Source organism: Callithrix jacchus, chromosome 13 (genome assembly GCF_049354715.1).
Source record: "Callithrix jacchus isolate 240 chromosome 13, calJac240_pri, whole genome shotgun sequence".
Taxonomy (NCBI): Eukaryota; Metazoa; Chordata; class Mammalia; order Primates; family Cebidae; genus Callithrix; species Callithrix jacchus.
Genome location: NC_133514.1, coordinates 28,756,963 through 28,776,011, shown reverse-complemented (window position 1 = coordinate 28,776,011; position 19,049 = coordinate 28,756,963). Strand labels below are relative to the sequence as shown.

At 39.6% G+C, this 19,049-nt stretch overlaps 1 protein-coding gene and 1 long non-coding RNA gene across 14 annotated transcripts in view; one reads left to right on the top strand and one right to left on the bottom strand.

Annotated features, from left to right (window-relative positions):
* TRMT9B (tRNA methyltransferase 9B (putative)) overlaps window positions 1–7,503 on the top strand; it is a 62,682-nt gene extending 55,179 nt beyond the window's left edge. For 11 of the 12 annotated variants that reach the window (XM_054243812.2, XM_078347434.1, XM_054243813.2 and 8 more), the window contains 2 exons: window positions 2,413–2,586; window positions 3,687–7,503. In XM_054243812.2, the coding sequence (XP_054099787.2) occupies window positions 2,413–2,586; window positions 3,687–4,720 (1,208 nt within the window). In that variant the 3' untranslated portion in view covers window positions 4,721–7,503. The remainder of the gene's footprint in view (window positions 1–2,412; window positions 2,587–3,686) is intronic. The other variant, XM_054243815.2, reaches the window with a different exon arrangement.
* A 4,096-nt stretch (window positions 7,504–11,599) lies between these two features.
* LOC118146774 (uncharacterized) overlaps window positions 11,600–19,049 on the bottom strand; it is a 29,836-nt gene continuing 22,386 nt past the window's right edge. For both annotated transcript variants that reach the window (XR_008475911.2, XR_004732734.3), the window contains exon 3: window positions 11,600–12,503. This is a non-coding gene — a long non-coding RNA (uncharacterized LOC118146774). The remainder of the gene's footprint in view (window positions 12,504–19,049) is intronic.

The following is a 19,049-nucleotide window of genomic DNA, read 5'->3' as shown; positions in this document are numbered from 1 at the left end:
AGACCAGCCTGAACATGGCAAAACCCCATTTCTACAAAAAATACCAAAAAAAAATAAAAAATTTAGCTGGGTATGTTGGCACATGCCTGTAGTCTCAGCTACTTGGGAGACCGAAGTGGGAGGACTGCTTATGCTTACGCCTGGGAGGCAGAGATTGCAGTGAGCCAAGGTGGTGCCACGGCATTCCAGCCTGGGTGACAGAGTGAGACCCTGTCTCAAAAGAGAAAACAAAAATGACAAATAATATTATTTAACTACCTCTGGGAAATCAACGACATCTGTAGTAAATATCTTTTTGGCCAATTTGTGTCTTTTGAATCTTGTACTATATATATTTGTAAACTATTCAACAAATAGTCATATTTTCACTTCAAAATGAAAGATACGTTTCAATAAAATCGAAGTTAAAGAAAAAGAATTGAAAAAGAAAGAAGTTCAAAGGGATAAGGAGAAGAAAAGACACATAATAATATGACTAACCTCTAAAGGAATGGTTTTTGTTTCTAGGATTTCCACTTAGCTAAAATCATCAGCTGTTTGATGAATAAACAATAGATCGGATTAACAAATATTTAAATTTTTTTCATTCAAATTCAAGAATGCCATTAGAAATGAATAGTGGGCAAATCAAGAGTTCCAGGACACTGGAAACATGTCAGAAGAAGAGACCTCAGTTTCCTCTTTATTACAAAACGCTCTCTGAACATTCCCCTCCCAGTTCTAAAGATCTGTGAGTCTGATTTTATTAGTAGCATTAAGTAACTTTCCTTTTCATTTCTCCTAAAGTATCCCTCAGGCCAGTGAAAAAGCCAATGAACTGCAAGGTTATTTTTCTTAAAATAGGATCATCATCTTTTGTAATACACAGGATTTTAATTTTAAAATACTTTATAAATTATATTTTCCCCATGATTGCCTTCATATAGTAGATACTTTTTCTCATAAGCATTATTGGGAACCATGTTATGAGATCAAAGGTGTTTCTAAGACCACAATCACATTTACATAGAAATAATAATGCTGGAATCTTTTTCTTTCTTTTTTTTGAGATGGAGTCTCACTCCCTGTTACCTAGGCTGGAGTGCAGGGTGCCATCTCAGTTCACTTGCAATCTCCGCCTCCAGATTTAAGTGATTCTTCTGCCTCAGCCTACTGAGCAGCTGGGTTTACAAGTGTCTGCCACCACGCCCAGCTAATTTTTGCATTTTTAGTAGAGACAGGGTTTCACCACATTGACCAGGCTGGTCTCAAACTCCTGAGCTCAAGTGATTGGCCTGCCTCAGCCTCCCAAAGTGCTAGGATTATAGTCATGAGCCACTGCACCAGACCCAAAATTTTATATTTTATTCGTATATTCTCCACTGTCTAAGCTGGCATTAATGAACCTTAAGTTTGCTTTTATTGTATTATAATTTTAAAAGTGCCTAAAGAGGGGTTATTAGTGATCTGATGTATTTCAGAAGCAGCAAATTAAACATCTTTGAATAGTGGTAACTATTTTCTCAGGTTGAAAAATTGTATAGGTAATGCCAATAGATACAAATAAAGGCTCTAATAATTTCTTTTAATATTTCTGGAAAGGAATTAGATTATATATCCATGATAGAATATAATACTAAGTATTAGATTGTAGAAAGCTTTGTTTCAAGGTGGTTATTTATTCATGTTACTACCTTCTTCAATCATAACATCAGTAAGATCTCAATGGTCTAAATCTTTGGGCTGTGTAAATCCTGAATTATTAGGTCTCTGCCACTGGAAAGTGAATGTCAAAAATTGTCTATTTAAGAAAAAAAGTTTTTATAAGTCGAGTTGTATACTGGATCCACAGAGATCATTATAAATGTAGCACTGACAATAGAGCTTGGATAAAAACGATGTTAAAATTTCTCTTCTCATTCAAGTTCAAATTTTAAAAATGTGAAAGCCATGTTTTAATGTATAAATAATTGAAAAGTTGTTGACAGTCATTTGTTTGGCAGTCAGCAAGTGGTAAGAAACTTTGGGGAGACAACAGGAGAATAAACGCTGTAGCATGCATATATACATAATGAAATATAGATGTGAGCGTAGAGACTATACATGGCCTCTGGGATACTAGAAATGTCTTCCTTGCCATGGACCAGCTAACATGCCTTGGTTGTGCTAGTGTGTTGAGCCCTGTGGACATTATCTCATTAAATATTAAATAAATGTTATTTTTTTCCTATTACCTTTTTCTCTCTTCTATATGAAAATATGTAAGTATTCTCTGAAGGCTTTTCTTTTGCTTTTGTGAATACCTTCACACCATGTTGTATTCTGTCTTGGTTAGTTAAAAAAAAAGTTAATTATATTCCTTGATATGAGACAATTGAACCATTTTACACTTTCCATAGAGGACAGCATGTAACACAAGTTTTTCTCTTACAGGTTGTGGAACTGGAAAGTATCTTAAAGTGAACAGCCAGGTGCATACCGTGGGCTGTGACTACTGTGGGCCATTGGTAGAGATTGCCCGGGATAGAGGATGTGAAGTCATGGTATGTGACAACCTTAATCTCCCCTTTAGGGATCAGGGCTTCGATGCCATCATTTCCATAGGAGGTAAGGCCACAGGATCACACATTCCTTGAGTGAAAAAACAGCATGTTTCTATGATCTGTAACTATGAATTAATGTGATGTGGTTATTTTCAGTTAGATTTCACATTTAGAACTATATTATGGTAGCCAGGCATTGCGGCAGGCACCTGTAGTCCCAGCTACTTGGGAGGCTGAGGTGAGAGGATCATTTGAGTCTAGAAGTTAAGTTTGAGTCCAGCCTGGGCAACACATCAAAACAGTCTTCCAGCTTTGCTTGAGATTAATTTCCTCCTTGATATATTGGCAGGTCTGTGTAGGGAAAAATAGTTTAAAGTTTTCTCTTGACACAATACTGTGATTAAATTCCCCCAATAACTAATAGACTAGCACTTGCTGTGTATTTGTGGATAAAATTACACCTAATGACACACTTAGGACTTGATAAAGGCAGTCTTACTTGAAGCTCATTTTGCCTTTTGAGAAATTGAAAGTAAAATGATGACCTATACATTGATTTTTAGTAGACACAACTATTTATATCTTATTATAAGCAATCAATTGGACTCATGCTGAGCTGGCTGATCTTTGCATTATCTAGATGGAGAAACAATCTTGAACATATTTCTGTACTTCTCAGCCTTATTAACACTTGCTAGCAGTATTAATCCTCCATTACTTTAGAAGGGCAGATTATTCACTAAAACAGTAAGTTACTTCATAGAATTCAACCAGGGAACACTTAGTATCCCTTTCAAATTTTAGTAAATCACATTGGCCATCCTTCTGGTTAAAAAAAAATCCATAGTATTTGGAACTGGAAGAGACTTTATGGATTTATGGACTCTAGACTTCTTCTTATACAGGATGAATCTTCAAATCTGTAGAACTTAAATATCTTGCCCAGGATCAGCTATCTAATATTAAAGTATAGGAGCCAAAGCTAAAAATCATGTCTTTCCTAAAATCAGGCCTGTGCTATTTCTGTCATCGTTGCCATGGAGAAAATAAGAAGGTTTTACTAGATGTCAAAATGTCATCATTGTTATATGGTAAATACCAGTATATGCGTGTGTGGGTTTATGTGTGTGCACACACATTGATATCTAGTTTTGTCTTTTTCAGTCATACATCATTTTTCTACAAAACAAAGGAGAATCAGAGCAATAAAAGAAATGGCCAGGGTCTTAGTTCCTGGAGGCCAGCTGATGATTTACGTGTGGGCAATGGAACAGAAGAATCGTCGCTTTGAGAAGCAAGACGTGCTTGTTCCATGGAACAGGGCCCTATGTTCCCAGCTTTTCTCAGAGTCCAGCCAATCCGGGAGGAAGAGGCAGTGTGGACACTCAGAAAGAAGCCATCCTTACCATCCTCCTTGCTCCAAGTGTAGCTGTTCTGTTTGTTTTAAAGAGCAGTGTGGTTCAAAACGGTCCCACAGTGTGGACTATGAACCTGCTATGGCAAGAACCTGTTTTGCAAATATCTCTAAGGAAGGCGAGGAAGAATATGGATTCTACAACACTTTAGGAAAATCATTTCGATCTTGGTTTTTCTCCAGATCTTTGGATGAATCGACTTTGAGGAAGCAAATTGAAAGAGTAAGACCCTTGAAAAACACCGAAGTTTGGGCCAATAGCACTGTAACGATCCAGCCTTCCAGACACTCTAGTTTAGACTTTGATCACCAAGAGCCATTTTCAACAAAAGAGCAAAGCTTAGATGAGGAAGTGTTTGTGGAACCTTCTTCTCAAAAGGACTTAGAGTGGCTGAGAGCACCAGGCACTCTGAAGCATTTAAATGGAGACCATCAAGGAGAAAGGAGAAATGGAGGGGGGAATTTTCTGGATAGCACTCATACTAGTGTGAATTGTGCGGGTGTGGGTAACTTAGAAGATGATAATCCTTCTGCTAGTAAAATATTGAGAAGGATTTCTGCAGTCGATTCCACAGATTCCAACCCAGATGATACAATTTCTGTCAAAGATCCACAGCCTGATACTTTGGACTCCAGAGCGTTTATGCGCTACTACCATGTGTTTCGAGAAGGGGAGCTCTATGGTCTGCTCAAAGAGAATGTGTCAGAGCTCCATATCCTGAGTTCTGGGAATGATCATGGCAACTGGTGTATCATTGCAGAGAAAAAGGGAAGTTGTGATTGATTGGATCCTTTTAGACAACTCCAAAAGATGAACCCCATTCTTTTCGCTAGGTTTGAAATGGTTACATGAAATTGCATTCAGTTTTATTATTTGTTAATCCATTAATCCTTTGTCTGCAGAGACTACGAACTATTTGGTTGTTTTTCTTTTTAACTTTGAATAAGCACAGATCCTGGCACTGAAAGCACTTGACAAAGGGCATTTGTGCTTAAATGTTAATGTGAAAGATCTGAAGAAGCAGCAAAAAATGCCCGTCAGTACAGTTCAGATTTTTTTAACCCCTGAAAGATAAATACATGTATAGTGATTTTCAGTATTGTGCACTGGTTTAAAAAGATGACCCTGTTAAATAATCTTTTCAAACAGTATTTTTATAAAGTGAGGGGATAATTTCTGGTTCCTAGGTTATAACTGAGATCAGTGTGCAAGAAAACAGGGAAACTTAATCCATTGCACAGATAATACATTGAACCATGTGATGAGTTATTTTGTTGCCAAGGTCTTACTTCTACTTAAAGCTTTCAGAAAACTGAGTGACTGGAGAGACCCAAGAAGTGTAGCAAGGACTTTTCTAAATTATAAGCAAACTTGCTTCAAAATAAGTTGACACATGATAATAATGTTTTCAATGTAGCCCACTAGGTTTTTAAAGGCACTGTTAGGTTGAGCATGGTGGCTCATGCCTATAATTCCAGCACTTTGGGAGGCTGAGGTGGAAGGACCATTTGAACCCAGGAGTTCAAGAGTAGCCTGGGCAACATAGCGAGACCCCCGTCTCTATAAAGAAATTAAAAAATTAGACAGGTGTAGTGGTGCATGCCTGTTGTCCAAGCTACTCGAGAGACTGAGGCAGGAGGATCACATGAGCCCAGAAATTCAAGGCTGCAGTAAGCTGTGATTATGCCACTGCACTGCAGCCTGGGCAACATAACAATACTCTGTCTCAAAATAATAATAATAGAATAGACTGGGTGCGGTGGCTCATGCCTGTGATCCCAGCACTTTGGGAGGCTGAGGCAGGCGGATCACCTGAGGTCAGGAGTTCGAGACTGGCCTGACCAACATGGAGAAACCCCATCTCTACTAAAAATACAAAATCAGCTGGGCATGGTGGCATGTGCCTGTAAACCCAGCTACTCAGGAGGCTGCGGCAGGAGAATCACTTTAACCCGGGAGGCAGAGGTTGCAATGAAACAAGATCACACCATTGTACTCCAGCCTGGACAACAAGAGTGAAACTGTCTCAAATAATAATAATAATATAAAGGCACTGAATTAACTTGTAAGGAGTGGAGTATGTAGGTACTAGGAGTTATGCAAGTACCCAAGTGATATTCTTCCAATCTTATTACAAGCATGAATATTCAAGATTGATATTATTATTGCCTATTAGCAAGATTATTATCAATCATGTTTATTAGAAGCATGAATATCCAAGACCAGGGTTGACTAGTGATGACTCTGCATCAAGAACTAGGCATTTATTTTGAGTTGAAGGACTCTTTAGGAAAGGAGAATCTCGGTGAAGCACTGATTTTCGCTCTGAGAACAAACAGATTAAGGTACAGCATAGTTAGCCTTGGTAGAGGTATGACTGGGATTTGCTATACCCTTTAAAATAGCATCTGGGCATTTATTCTATTGAAGGTCACTACATTTTATTAGTTATGTTAGGAATTCAGGCAGAATTGGCTTCTACTGATTGAAGGTTGAATTTGTCACTTTGTAGAGAAACAAATAGAATGGATACTGTATGGTCACCGAATCTGTTTAGATTTGCCCACAGGTCTATTTAAATCTGTGTCATGAATCCTGAGACACAAACATAATTAAGACAGGTCTAGAGATTTACGACAAGCAGAAATAAGTTGGCCCAGGAATATCGTTTCAAGTAGTTCATTAATGAGAAAATTGACATTTGACAGGAATCTTTTTACTTTATCCCGGATGAAAATCCAAATCTTGTTTTATTTTTCCACTAAAAGTAGTTTAATAATGAATTTCGTTTATTCTTGTGTTCTTTTTTCCTTTAATGATTGTGCTGTAACTTAAGGTAATTATGTCACTTGAGCAAACTTAAAGAACTATTTTTAAGGCATATCTGAAAACAATTGATGTTTATAACTCCCTTTGGCTCCAAAATAAGATTGTGTTATTACCATTTTGGTAGAACAAATGTTTATAACTCCCTTTGGCTCCAAAATAAGATTGTGTTATTACCATTTTGGTAGATGAGCTTGTCTGGTGGAAATGATACATATGATTTATACTGTTCAGTGTATATTTTGCAATAGTAGACAAATGAAAACAGCTATAAGTGGAGCATAAAATTAGACAGGTGTAAAAATTAATTTAGTGTCTTCTATTTCTTAATTTAGGACATTAAACCATGACTGTAAGTGATTTTCTTTGTGAAAAGAAAAGATTCTCAGAGTTGAAAATGTTCTTACAACTCAGGCATGATGGCTTTTGAATTATGAATGGATTTTTCCTCTCTCTGAAGCCAATTTTCACATGGGTTTTAATCCTGGCCTTGCTACTAGAAATCTGTGCTTGAAGTCATCTCTTTCTGATGGTAGCCTGCCACTTGAAAGTCATGACCTGGAGGAATTCAGTTTACCAGACTGCTAGCATCGCCTTTGAGCTAAACTGTCTGAGCAACCTCTTAGACATACACACACCACTTTGTATTAAAGGGTTCTCTAGAACAGTTCTTTGGAGAGAAATATTTTCATGTAATTTTGACAGGGGTGTAAATAAAGCGTGTCTTCATCTGATGAAAACAAGAATCTATGCTTCCAGATATTATTTTGTATACAAATATTTAACTTGGTGATTGATCATCTCTCTTTGGGATAGTCACATGAAAAGCTCTTTTAAATTTAACTTCTGCCTTTGGATTTTTTTTTTAAAGCCATTGAAGAGCAAAACTAATGTAAACATCTTGATCATTTAAAAAGCTTATTGTCCTCACAAGGAAACACAAGTCATCAGTGAGTGTAAATGTAGATGGTTCATTTGGGAATGTTGTCACCCTCAACTTGCTTGATGATAGAGTCTGCTGATCTAGCTGGAGTCATTGGATCACTTACTTCCTTATTAATACTAGATCAAACAGTGTCTTTGTGATTCCTTCTTCTTTACTTACTGGCATCAGCACAGACTCCCACTATCTGAAATAAAAGACAGAGTTTGGGGGATTATTGGAGGACTCTTAGGAAACTTTGTTGGGGGTCGGTGTGGTGGCTCACACCTGTAATTCCAGCACTTTAGGAATCCAAAGTGAGTGGATCACCTGAGGTCAGGAGTTCGAGACCAGCCTGACCAATATGGTGAAACCCTGTCTCTATTAAATACAAAAAATTAGCCGGGTTGATGGTGCATGCCTGTTATACCAGTTACTTGGGAAACTGAGGCAGGAGAGTCACTTGAACCCATGAGGTAGAGGTTGCAGTGAGCCGAGATCACTCCATTGCACGCCAGCCTGGGCAACAAGAGCAAAACTCGGTCTCAAAAAAAAAACCAAAAAGCAAAAAAAACCTTGTTGCCTTCCTGATGCCTCCTTGGCCTATTTGAGGAATTCCATGTGAAATTTCAAAGGATTTGGGGGAAAGTGCATTAACATGGACAAAGGATGGAATCAAAATAATGTTATTGTAGGAACCATGCAAGCACCTATTTACATATTTTCAATTGCCAGTGTAGTGATGCATGACACCAGCATATCAAAGACACTAACAAACCAGCTACACAGACATCTTGGAGTTTGGTTTGGCTCTTTTCTCATCACATATCTCCATGCAGAATAGTACTTACTCTTATTGCTAGTTTGCCTGTCTGTTTCCTTCCAAATTCTACATGCCAAGAGTTCATCTGTCTTTTAAGAGGTCATCAATTGAATGGACAAACATTTGAAGGTGATCCAGAGAGAAAACAATCCAAATATAAACCAGCTTGGAACATTAATGCACCTGAATATTAATGGTAAAAAAAATAAGCACTGTGGATTTTTATATTAAATATATAAATTTATATATACATATATATAAATATATATAAATTTATATATACATATATATCTATATATGTGCGTTTGGAGAACAGAAGGTCTAACTCAGTAATTGAACTTGGTGAGAAGGTCTAACTCAGTAGTTGAACTTGGCGAGGGAGGGCACTGGTTAAATATGAGGTGTGAGCACCCAGTTTGGGAGGAAGGAGGAAATGGGGGACCAAGCACCAGCCAAGCAGCTGCAGTCTAAGAAGAACAAATTAGGGCAGGCCCCAGCATCTCTTTCCTATTACATAAAAAATTTGAAATAAGAATAGCTGTGAATGTCTCTTAATATACAACATTAATGTTTTCATTTGCAGTCCTCACCACAGCCCTCTGACATAAGTACTTATTGTTCCCATTTTGCAGATCAGGGAAACTGAGGGAGAAAGAAATTAAATTGTTTAAGGCTACACATATAGTAGGTATCACACAGTTAGAGGCAGAGCTGGGATTCAAACCCAGGTCTGGCTCCTAGCCTCTGCTCTTAACCACAACACCGTGTACTCCCACCCCTGGGCTCAGCTCACGTGGTTTTTGGAGTATTGGAGCCTTTCAAGGTAAGCATGATTGGAAAGCATGATTTGGAAAGCCTTTCAAGGTAAGCATGATTTGGAAAGGTTAAGACACGATTACACAGCTAGACAGTAATTCAATAGTAATCTCTCATATATTTTCCCTTTTATCTTTTTTTAAATTTGTAATCTTTCCATTTTATTTGAATTAAAAAATAATTATTGGTGTCAAAATACTCTGGGACCACTTTTCTTCAACTCTTCAATCTATTAGCAATTATATGGTTTTCCCACTTTGTAAGTAAGGTAACTGAGGACGATTCAGATATTTCATTCACTCCATTTGTTTACTCAGCCCTACTGTGTGCTGGCTACATACGATGCAAGGTAATGACTATCTGACATCTTGAAGGTGCCAAGAATATTAGAATTAACTGCCCTAAATGTGCCAAGCTGAAACATTCTTCATATTCCCTGGGTGCCCGTTACCAAGTTATATTGTTTAGTTTGAGAAAAACAAGAAACAACCCTCCCTTAGAGAATCACGATACATATTAGCTATTTAAGGACTACCCTAAAGCTTGGATTTAATCTAGCTTGACCTAGACATATTAACATCCTGTAGCACAAGCATTCTGTGGGATATACTTTCAGGAAATAATATGTCCTACAGAATAAATTCAGACTCCTTTGGGTGACATTTAGGCCCTTCATAAACTAACTACAAATTATTTTTCAGTCTCCTTTCCTGCAATTGCACCCAATTTTTCCTGTTCTGTAATCTGCTATTTTAGACAATGCTTTCATAAGAAATTACATAATGACAAGTAATTCCCACATTCTCTAGATATATACTTGGATTTCAAATGCCATAATTGTAATCTTTCTCCAAAGAAAAATGCACGATACAGGCCTCATTCCATGAAGAGGCATATGAGGTAAGTGTTATTATACACCCGTCCAACAGATGGGAAATCCACGGAAGTGGAAGGGAATCAGAGAAGCATTGACAGACCTTCAACCAACCATGATGCTTAACTCCTCTTTTTCCAGTCTTAACTCAAAATTATGATTATTTTGATAGTATAAACTCCATATCTGCAACCTCAGTTATCTACAAAACGGAAGTGCGAACATTTAAAAAGAACTCTCACCAACCAAGGATTGAAATTGTAATGCAAATAGAAAGGGCTCAGCATGAGAGCACAATCAGAAACCGAAGAGAGTTGATCAAAGAGAAAATTCTAGCTGAACTGTCCTATTTTTAATTTCCCAGGGATCCTACAGTATACAACACATTAACAGGGGTGTGAATCATTTCAGTTATGTCACATGCTCTGTCCTCTTGTGATATGGGTCTTCCCCAATTGATTATGCACAGATATTCAATGACTTTCTCTGGGAGGGATTGGAGCTATGGTACAATCTATCTGACTAGTCTGATGGACCACTTGTAAGAGCCAATTGTCAAATTGGATCTTCATTTGACAAATACTAGAGCTGCAGAAAGTAAAGTTTACTCCAACCCAATTAGTCATTAATCCACAGGAAACAATACATTTTCTCCACATGGAATACTGCTTTTTCTATGAGTATTACCTCCACATTGAAAAACGAGTGAGTCACTACAGTTAACCTGTAGCCAGTCTGCCTTGATGCTGCATGCCCTGAAGAAGGTACAATTAAATTTATGTTCCCTCAGCAAGGATTTGGTTAAGTGATAAGCACTTTTCTTTTTCTTTCTTTCTTTTTTTTTTTTTTGAGATGGTGTCATGCTCTGTCGCCCAGGCTGAAGTGCAGTGGTGCAATCTCAACTCACTGGAACTGCCTCTGAGTTCAAGCAATTCTCGTGCCTTAGTCTTCTGAACTGGGGTTACAGGAATGTGCCACCACTCTTGGCTAATTTTTGTATCTTTTTTTTTTTTTAGTAAAGACGAGTTTTCACCGTGTTCACCAGGCTGGTCTTGAATTCCTGACCTCTTATGAGCTAATCATACCACTTCTAACTAGATTTTCTATTAATATACGAGGAGGGACTCCACTGCTAAAGTTTGTTTTTCTTCTCTAGTTATTTACACAGAACACTGGCAATCCATTAAGGCTCACTAATATGGACCTAAATGAAATTTCTGAGAGGTTTTGAATATGTATGTGCAAACTGTCCTATTTTCTTTATATGCTCTCTTAAATATATATGTATGTAAATATACACACACACATATATATATTCCTAGACATCTAGTGTTTGCTTTCACAGTGACCAAGAAAGAAGAGTTCTTTTGTGCACTCATGAAAACATAAAATTAGCAATTACCATAGAAATGTATTTTATTGAATACATAGATTTTTTTTATTTCAGGGAAATTTAAAACAATTATTAGATGTTATTGTGCCTCTTCTTGTGTTGATGTGTGCATTTGGGTCAAAAGTGCAAAAACATTTTTTTACAATATACAGTTATTTTGGCTTTTCCCAGAGGAACTAGCAATAGTTTTTAAAGGACAAATAGTTGGAAAATACTTTGACTGTTATAATAATGTGAAGAAATTTTATTTGCATTAACCAATAATGTTCAGGATCTTTTTGTAGTAAGTATTTTTTAATGTTGTAATTTGTATGTTTATGATATGTATTCAATTATTTAAGTTAGGTATCAATGTATTTTTTTAAATGTTCCCAGAAGAACAAAATTTTGCTTTCTTCTCCATTCTGTGCAGGGCAAGCATTGTTCAATTCACACAGTCAGTTCTCACTACTGTCAACAGAATGGGCAAGTTTGTACTTGAATTCTCTGGTCTTTATCTAAGAGAAGCAAAATTAACCATTTAATAATAGATTATCTTTAATGGTTAATTAAAAGAATATTATTGACTAAAAAGACGTATTTTGAGATTAATAAAGATGTATTAGACTATCCAGAAGTGGATGCATGCGAATGTGCTCCTAATCTGGAAAGGATGTCATTTTTTAACATTGCTTGGGAGGTAGGCAAGTTTGCTCTCTTTCCTGACCTGCTCCATATGCAGCTTGTGAGCTCATTATCAGCGTGGGGGTGTGAAGAGAAGGAGGATTTGTGCCCACCCTGCTGTGGCTCTCATGCCGCTTAGAGGGGATGCAATCTTGCAGCAGATGGTGCCCTGGCATGGCGCAGCTTGACGGCTCCTCTGACGGAAGAAGCTGCTCCATCTCCCCCAGCATCAGTTTGGCCCTCAGGTGGCTGCTTGAAAGACAAAAATGTTGACAAATGAAATACACCCCGTGCTGACCTTTTGGCAAGAATCAGTCAGACCTCAGTCATGTGCTTTGTACGCTGCCAGAAACCTCCCTGTTTAAAAACACTGCTAGTTACTGTCTTTGGAAGCCATCCCTTCTTCCATCTTCGTGCTCCTTTTCTATTTTTGAATTATCTAAGCATGAATTCAGCTTTAAAATTATATACTTAACAGATGTATAGCGGTTTTGCAGTTTTCTCAATGGGTGATATCAGAAAGCAACTGTCAACGTCAGTACACTTCACCCCCCACCCTATCCCTGGATGCAGGGCACAGAAGATAATCCCCATGCATACACCCTCAGTGCAAGGAAAAGCAGCAGATGCTTGGGATACCAGAAACCTTGGAAGTCACTGACTCTGAGAAGGAGTGATTGCAAAGCCGATATCCAGATCCATATGCTTCTTCCTGCATTCCTCCACATGCACCTGTGTTTGCGTTTCTCCAGGTAGCTGTCCTATGCGTTTCTCCAGGTAGCTGTCCTATGCGTTTCTCCAGGTAGCTGTCCTATGCGTTTATCCAGGTAGCTGTCCTGTGCGTTTCTGCAGGTAGCTGTCCTGTGCCTTTCTGCAGGTAGCTGTCCTATGCGTTTCTGCAGGTAGCTGTCCTATGCATCCATGCATATCTCTGTCATACTGCCACCCACTCAGGTCCCATCTTCAAAGAAATGCCTCTGATCCCAGAGTTCCGCGTTGATCTTCTCCTTCACCATCCTACAGCCCTTTCTTTGTGTTTGGGGTATTTTACAGCACTAATTTTATTCATCTTTAGCAATTAAAAAAACCATTCTACATCATCTACAATTTTTTCTCTTACATCTCTACCAATTCTTTTTAAACAGGAGAGTTGACTAAGGCCATTCCAGCTCCAGTCACTTTTCCACCCATCACAGTCATCCCTCCGGATCCCTGGGTTTCACCTCTGTAGATTCAAGCAATATTTGAAAAAAAGAGATTGTGTCGGTGCTGAACATGTACAGACATTTTCTCTTATAGTTGTTCCTCAAACAATAGAGTATAACAACTATTTACTTGTTAAATAGTGTGTGATGTATTATAAGGAATCTGAAGATGATTTAAAGTATAGGGGAGGATGTGTGTCAGTAATATGCGAATACTACGCATCATTTTTATATCAGGGACTTGAGCATCACGGATTTGGTATCCAAGGGGGTCCTAGAACCAACCCCCAATGGATATCAAGGGACCACAGTGCCTATCCTCCATATCACCCCTGCCATGACCTCCAGAAACAAAGAATCATTTGCATTTTTTTTTTTTGAGATGTAGTTTCACTCTGTTGCCAAGGCTGGAGTGCAGTGGTGTGATCTTGGCTCACTGCAACCTCCACCTCCCTGGTTCAAGCGATTCTCCTGCCTCAGCCTCCTGAGTAGCTGGGACTGCAGGTGCATGCTGCCAAGCCCAGCTAATTTTTTTTTTTTTTTTACTTTTAGTAGAGACTGGTTCTTACCATTTTAGCCAGGATGGTCTGGATCTCCTGACCTTGTGTTGTACCCACCTTTGCCTCTCAACGTCCTGGGATTACAGGTGTGAGCCACCACTCCTGGCCAATCATTTGCCATTTTAAAGGACCTACTCAAAATGAGCAACAGAGGAGCTCTCCCACCTGCCTCCAACCCCCCACCTGCCTTCAGCATTATGGGGAGGAAGAGTCCCGGCCCTGGCCAATGGAACTCAGCTCCTGGGATCAGCTGTCAGTGGAGGCTCATGTCCCAGCGTTGTAGACTTCCTGCATCTTAAGTCTCCTCTTACAAGATAACCTCTCCTCTCAGGCCCTTAGGTCCAGGTCCCCTCTCTCAGCCTTCTCTGAAATCTCCAGTGTGAAGAATTCGTGTTCATTTATTTGTTAGATTTTTGTTTGAATACTGATGAAAACTGATCATAAGGGCCTGGTCCTCAGAGTTAATCATCCAAGTTTAAAAACAAAAACCACAGTGAACAAGATTTGGCCATTGTTTTTCTCTTGCAAAGAAACATCTCACAATAACTGAAAACGAAGGGCGTGGTAAGTTGAGATAGAGATATCCCTTCCTTCCCAACACCCACCCCCTAAAAAATCAGGGTAGGCAGGCCTGTGTTAGAGCTCTCCTGCTCCAGAAGAGAACTCACAGTCACTTTGAAGTGAACCCCACTCATCTTTGAGAGGCCAGGGCCCCCAAAGGGTTTACCTGGGGAGACGGCTGCATTAAGAAGAGGGTGAGAACAGCCCCACTAGTCGGCAGCTGGTTGCACCAGTGAGCTTGAGCTCCCCAGACACTGCCTAGGAGTGGTAGAAACCTGACTTGGAATAGCCCCGGATGTAGCGCTGAGCCTGAGCACTGGCCTGCATGCCCGGGAAGCTTGACAAAGATTCCTGTGTCCATGCGTGGCTTGAAGTGAGTGGCACTGCCACCTTCAAACTATATGGGGGGGCCACTTCCACCGCCTGGTTCTTGCTGCATGGGGAATCGCTGTTCCCACCCCAGAAGCAACTACAAGTTGCTCATTAAAAGAAATGTAGCTGGACCCCAAAGTTCCATGAAATAAGGTGACTCCAGGAGAAGCTGATTGTTAGGATGCCCAACTCAACCCACACTCCGTTGTTTGGCTAAGGAAGGAACTTCAGTGTGAAGGATTAAGTGTCCTGCATGCCCCATATGGGTAGAACTCTCCTGCTTCAGGGGTTAAGAAGCTGTCCTGAAGTACCCCTCATCCATACCATCTTGTGAGCTCTCAGCCCTCAAATGAGGTGATCTATGAAGAACTAGAGTTTTTTCACTACCGTATCATGTTGGGACCCGAAATAGGTAACCACCCTGAGAAAGAAACAGAAAACACTGGAATGTAAAGACCTTGTTTCCCTATCATTTTAAAGACTTCAATTTTTAAAACTGCCATTTCTCTGCTTTTCTTTTTTTCAACATTTTCTGAGCAATTCCTATAGATAAGGGAGTTTCCAGGAGCTGTTGGAGATTTTATGGGAAAAAGATTCAGTATCTGATCTTGCAGAATTTAAAATTGGCAGGGCGGATAGGATGGGCACAGCTCTCTTTCTAGGATATTATTCCACTCTCCAGTTGGCCTGACTTAATCATGCTTCCAGCTCAGCTTCAATATGCCTTTCCAAGGTAAGCCTTTGGGGCCCCGTCCCTAATGCAAAAGAGACACTAAAGTTATTTTCCTGCTCTGTGGTCCCAGAGTTGTGTGAATTTCCTTTTGAAATTAATCATGCATGTCTGTGTATTTATTTATTGAAAAATATTTATCTGCCAGAGTATATCTGTCACCAGGGCAGGGATTTGTCTGCCTCTTTCACTGGAGTACCCACAGTGCCTTGCATAATGCTGGTCCTGTTGGGGGTACCCAGGAAACATGGGTGAATGAATTATCCCTCGCTCTGAATGAGGGTGCTCAGAAGTAGCAGTGAGCCCTGGGACCCTGCGGGAAGAAGAGGGTTATCATAAAGGAGGTGACTCGAGGCTGCACCTCACAAGATGAAATCTCGGTAGAGCAGAACAGGAAATTTGGACAATGGCGAAGAAAAGGGAAGCTCAGAGTCAATTCAGTAAATGGATGATGACAATGATGGTACCATGTATCAAGTGGTCACTTTATGCCAGGAACTCTTATATTCGTACCATCATTTATTTGTTACACAAACCATGAGGGGTAGGTACCACTAAACCCTATCAATTGATACGAAAATCAGAGTTCACAGAGGCTAAGTTCCTTGCCACAGTCATATGGATGGAAAGTAAAGTCACTGAGCTTTGCATTTGGACCTGGACCTAGAGTTGTTCAAACCCTGGTTCTACCCACCCCACAGAAGTGTGTGTGTGTGTGTGTGTGTGGTTTTTTTGTTTTGTTTTGTTTTGTTTTAGGGTGAGTACAAGGAGAGAAAAGTGGAGAAGCAAATTGCAGTTTGATTCTTATGGGCCAAGAACACCACTCTAGGGGATTTAGACTTTAACCTAATCACACGTGTTTATTTCTTCAAATGCTACAGAGCCTTTGAATGTTTTTGAGCAGATGCTTTGGAAAAATACCTCTGGAGAAGAGAGAAGGTGAGGGAGTGGAGGGGAGATTCTGAGATTTGAGGGGTCTACAGCAGAGGGTTGGGAGACACAGTAGGGAGCTGAGACAGTAGGTCTAGAAATGAAACTAGGACACGTCCAGACCTCAGGTGGAATCTGGTTAGAGAGCCAGAAAGAACAAAGAGAAAAAATACCTCCTAAGTTCCCACCTGGCTGCCCAGGAGGCTGTGAGGCTCTTAACAAATATAGCATACCCTTTAACAAACAGAGGTGTCTGCAGGGAGTCCTACAGATGAAACGTGGAATGAGGCTGCCCTCTCCTGGAGGATAAAAGCCGGATACTGAATCGAAGTCCTCATATGCCCGGGACAACTTATTATTATTATTACGTTATTTTCAGAGACAGGATCTTACTGTGTTGCCTAGGCTGGAGTACAATTATGCAATCAGCTCAATGTAACCTCAATCTCCCGGGCTCAAGCAATCTTCCTGCTTCAGCCTCCCAAGTAGCTGGGACTACATATGAGTGCCACTAAACCCAGTTTTTTGTTTGTTTGCTTGTTCTTAGAGAGGAGGTCTTGCTGTGCTCCCTAGGCTGGTCTCTATGCTACATAAACAAGGTGATGCTACCAGGATATTTTTTTTTGGAAATTTACACACACACACAAATCTGCTAAAGTAGTTAAGTCGCAGGATTCCTAGTTCTGGGAGAAGGGTTATATTTTCTGCCTTATCCCCAGCTATTGAGATTATTTGAATTATTTGACCTCAACTTCTTGTATTAGTTCATTCTCACACTACTAACAAAGACCTACCTGAGACAGAGTAATCTATTTTATTATTCATTTATTTATTGTTTCTTGAGACTGAGTCTTGCTCTGTCACCCAGGCTGGAATGCAGTGGCACCATCTCAGCTCACTGCAACATCCGCCTCCTGGGTTCAAGCGATTCTCCTGCCTCAGCCTCCCAAGTAGCTGGGACTACAGGCATGCGCCACCACACCTGGCTAATTTTTTTTTTTTTTTTTGTATTTTTAGTACAGACAGGGTTTTACCGTGTTAGCCAGGATCGTCTCCATCCCCTGATCTCATGATCTGCCCGTCTTGGCCTCCCAAAGTGCTAGGATTACAGGCATGAGCCACTGCAGTTGGCTAAAAGATTGGGTAATTCATAAAGGAAAGAGGTATTTAATTGACTCACAATTCAGCATGCTGGGGAGGCCTCAGCAAACTTACAATTACAGTGGAAGGGGAAGCAAATAAGTCCTTCTTCACATGGTGGCAGCAAGGAGAAAAATGGGAGCCAAGAGAAGGAGAAAGCCCCTTATAAAACCATCAGATCTCGTGAGAACTCACTATCATGAGAATAGCAGGTGGGTAACCACCCCCACGATTCAATTACCTCCCATTAGGTACCCCCCATGACATGTTGGGATGATAAGAACTACAATTCAAGATGAGATTTGGGTGGGGACACAGAAATACCATATCACCTTATTTAATTTGTATAATAAAATACATTTAGTTTATAAATTATGTTAAAACTACACATTGACACATGAAAGATTCCAAGAAGTCCTATACTACAGCAAATAAACCCATTTAACTGTATTCCGCCCCATGTTTCCCATAATATTTCATTCAAAAGCTTTGTTTTCCATATAAAATGTATAAACACCGTACAGAGCACTCTTTGGGAAAGGGCGTCCAACTTTTAAAAGGAAGACCCAACAAACTGGTCAACACAGAGTGGTGCTGTGGTGCCATGCCTGACACACCTGCCAATAGTCCTCTGCCACTCGCCATCCTTGCATCAGCATCTGGGACATGGTAATTACCCTCCACAGCTGTCATTCCACCTCTCCTCACTGCTCAGCTCACAGAAAAGAGATTTGTGAATTACCAGCTCTGGTCTCAGCAAATATTTGTTTCCCTCTAGCTCACTGGAAAATGTATTTTTTAAACTAATCCAACAATGGCAGTATGGCAGCAGCTTTATTGGCACGTGAAGATACAGTGATAATGTGGCTTGGATACTTGACATTTTGTCTTGTTGGAAAGTGGCAAATTGCACTGAGCTGTAAATGCACTGTAAATGGTGTTGTGTTGAGTCATAACAACAATTAGCATATTTCTTCCTTGTTTCTCCTTTATCTTTTACTTTGTAAACGGGGAAAGCAGAGTGTTGTAAGCTTTAACTCCTTATCTGTAAAATGAGCACAGTGACACTTATCTTGAAGAGTTTTGTAAGCCAGAATTTTAAAAATGTTTAACTACCTAACATTTTCATAAGATAATATGAAAAACATAGCAGCATCCAATAAATGACAATTCTTAGTATTCCTTCCACACCTCCTTCTAACATTAAACTCTTGGAGGATGGAAGGAAGCATGGATGTGAAGCATGTACAATCACTAGAGGAAATCAGAATTTTGGAGTCCCTGAAATTTTTTAAAG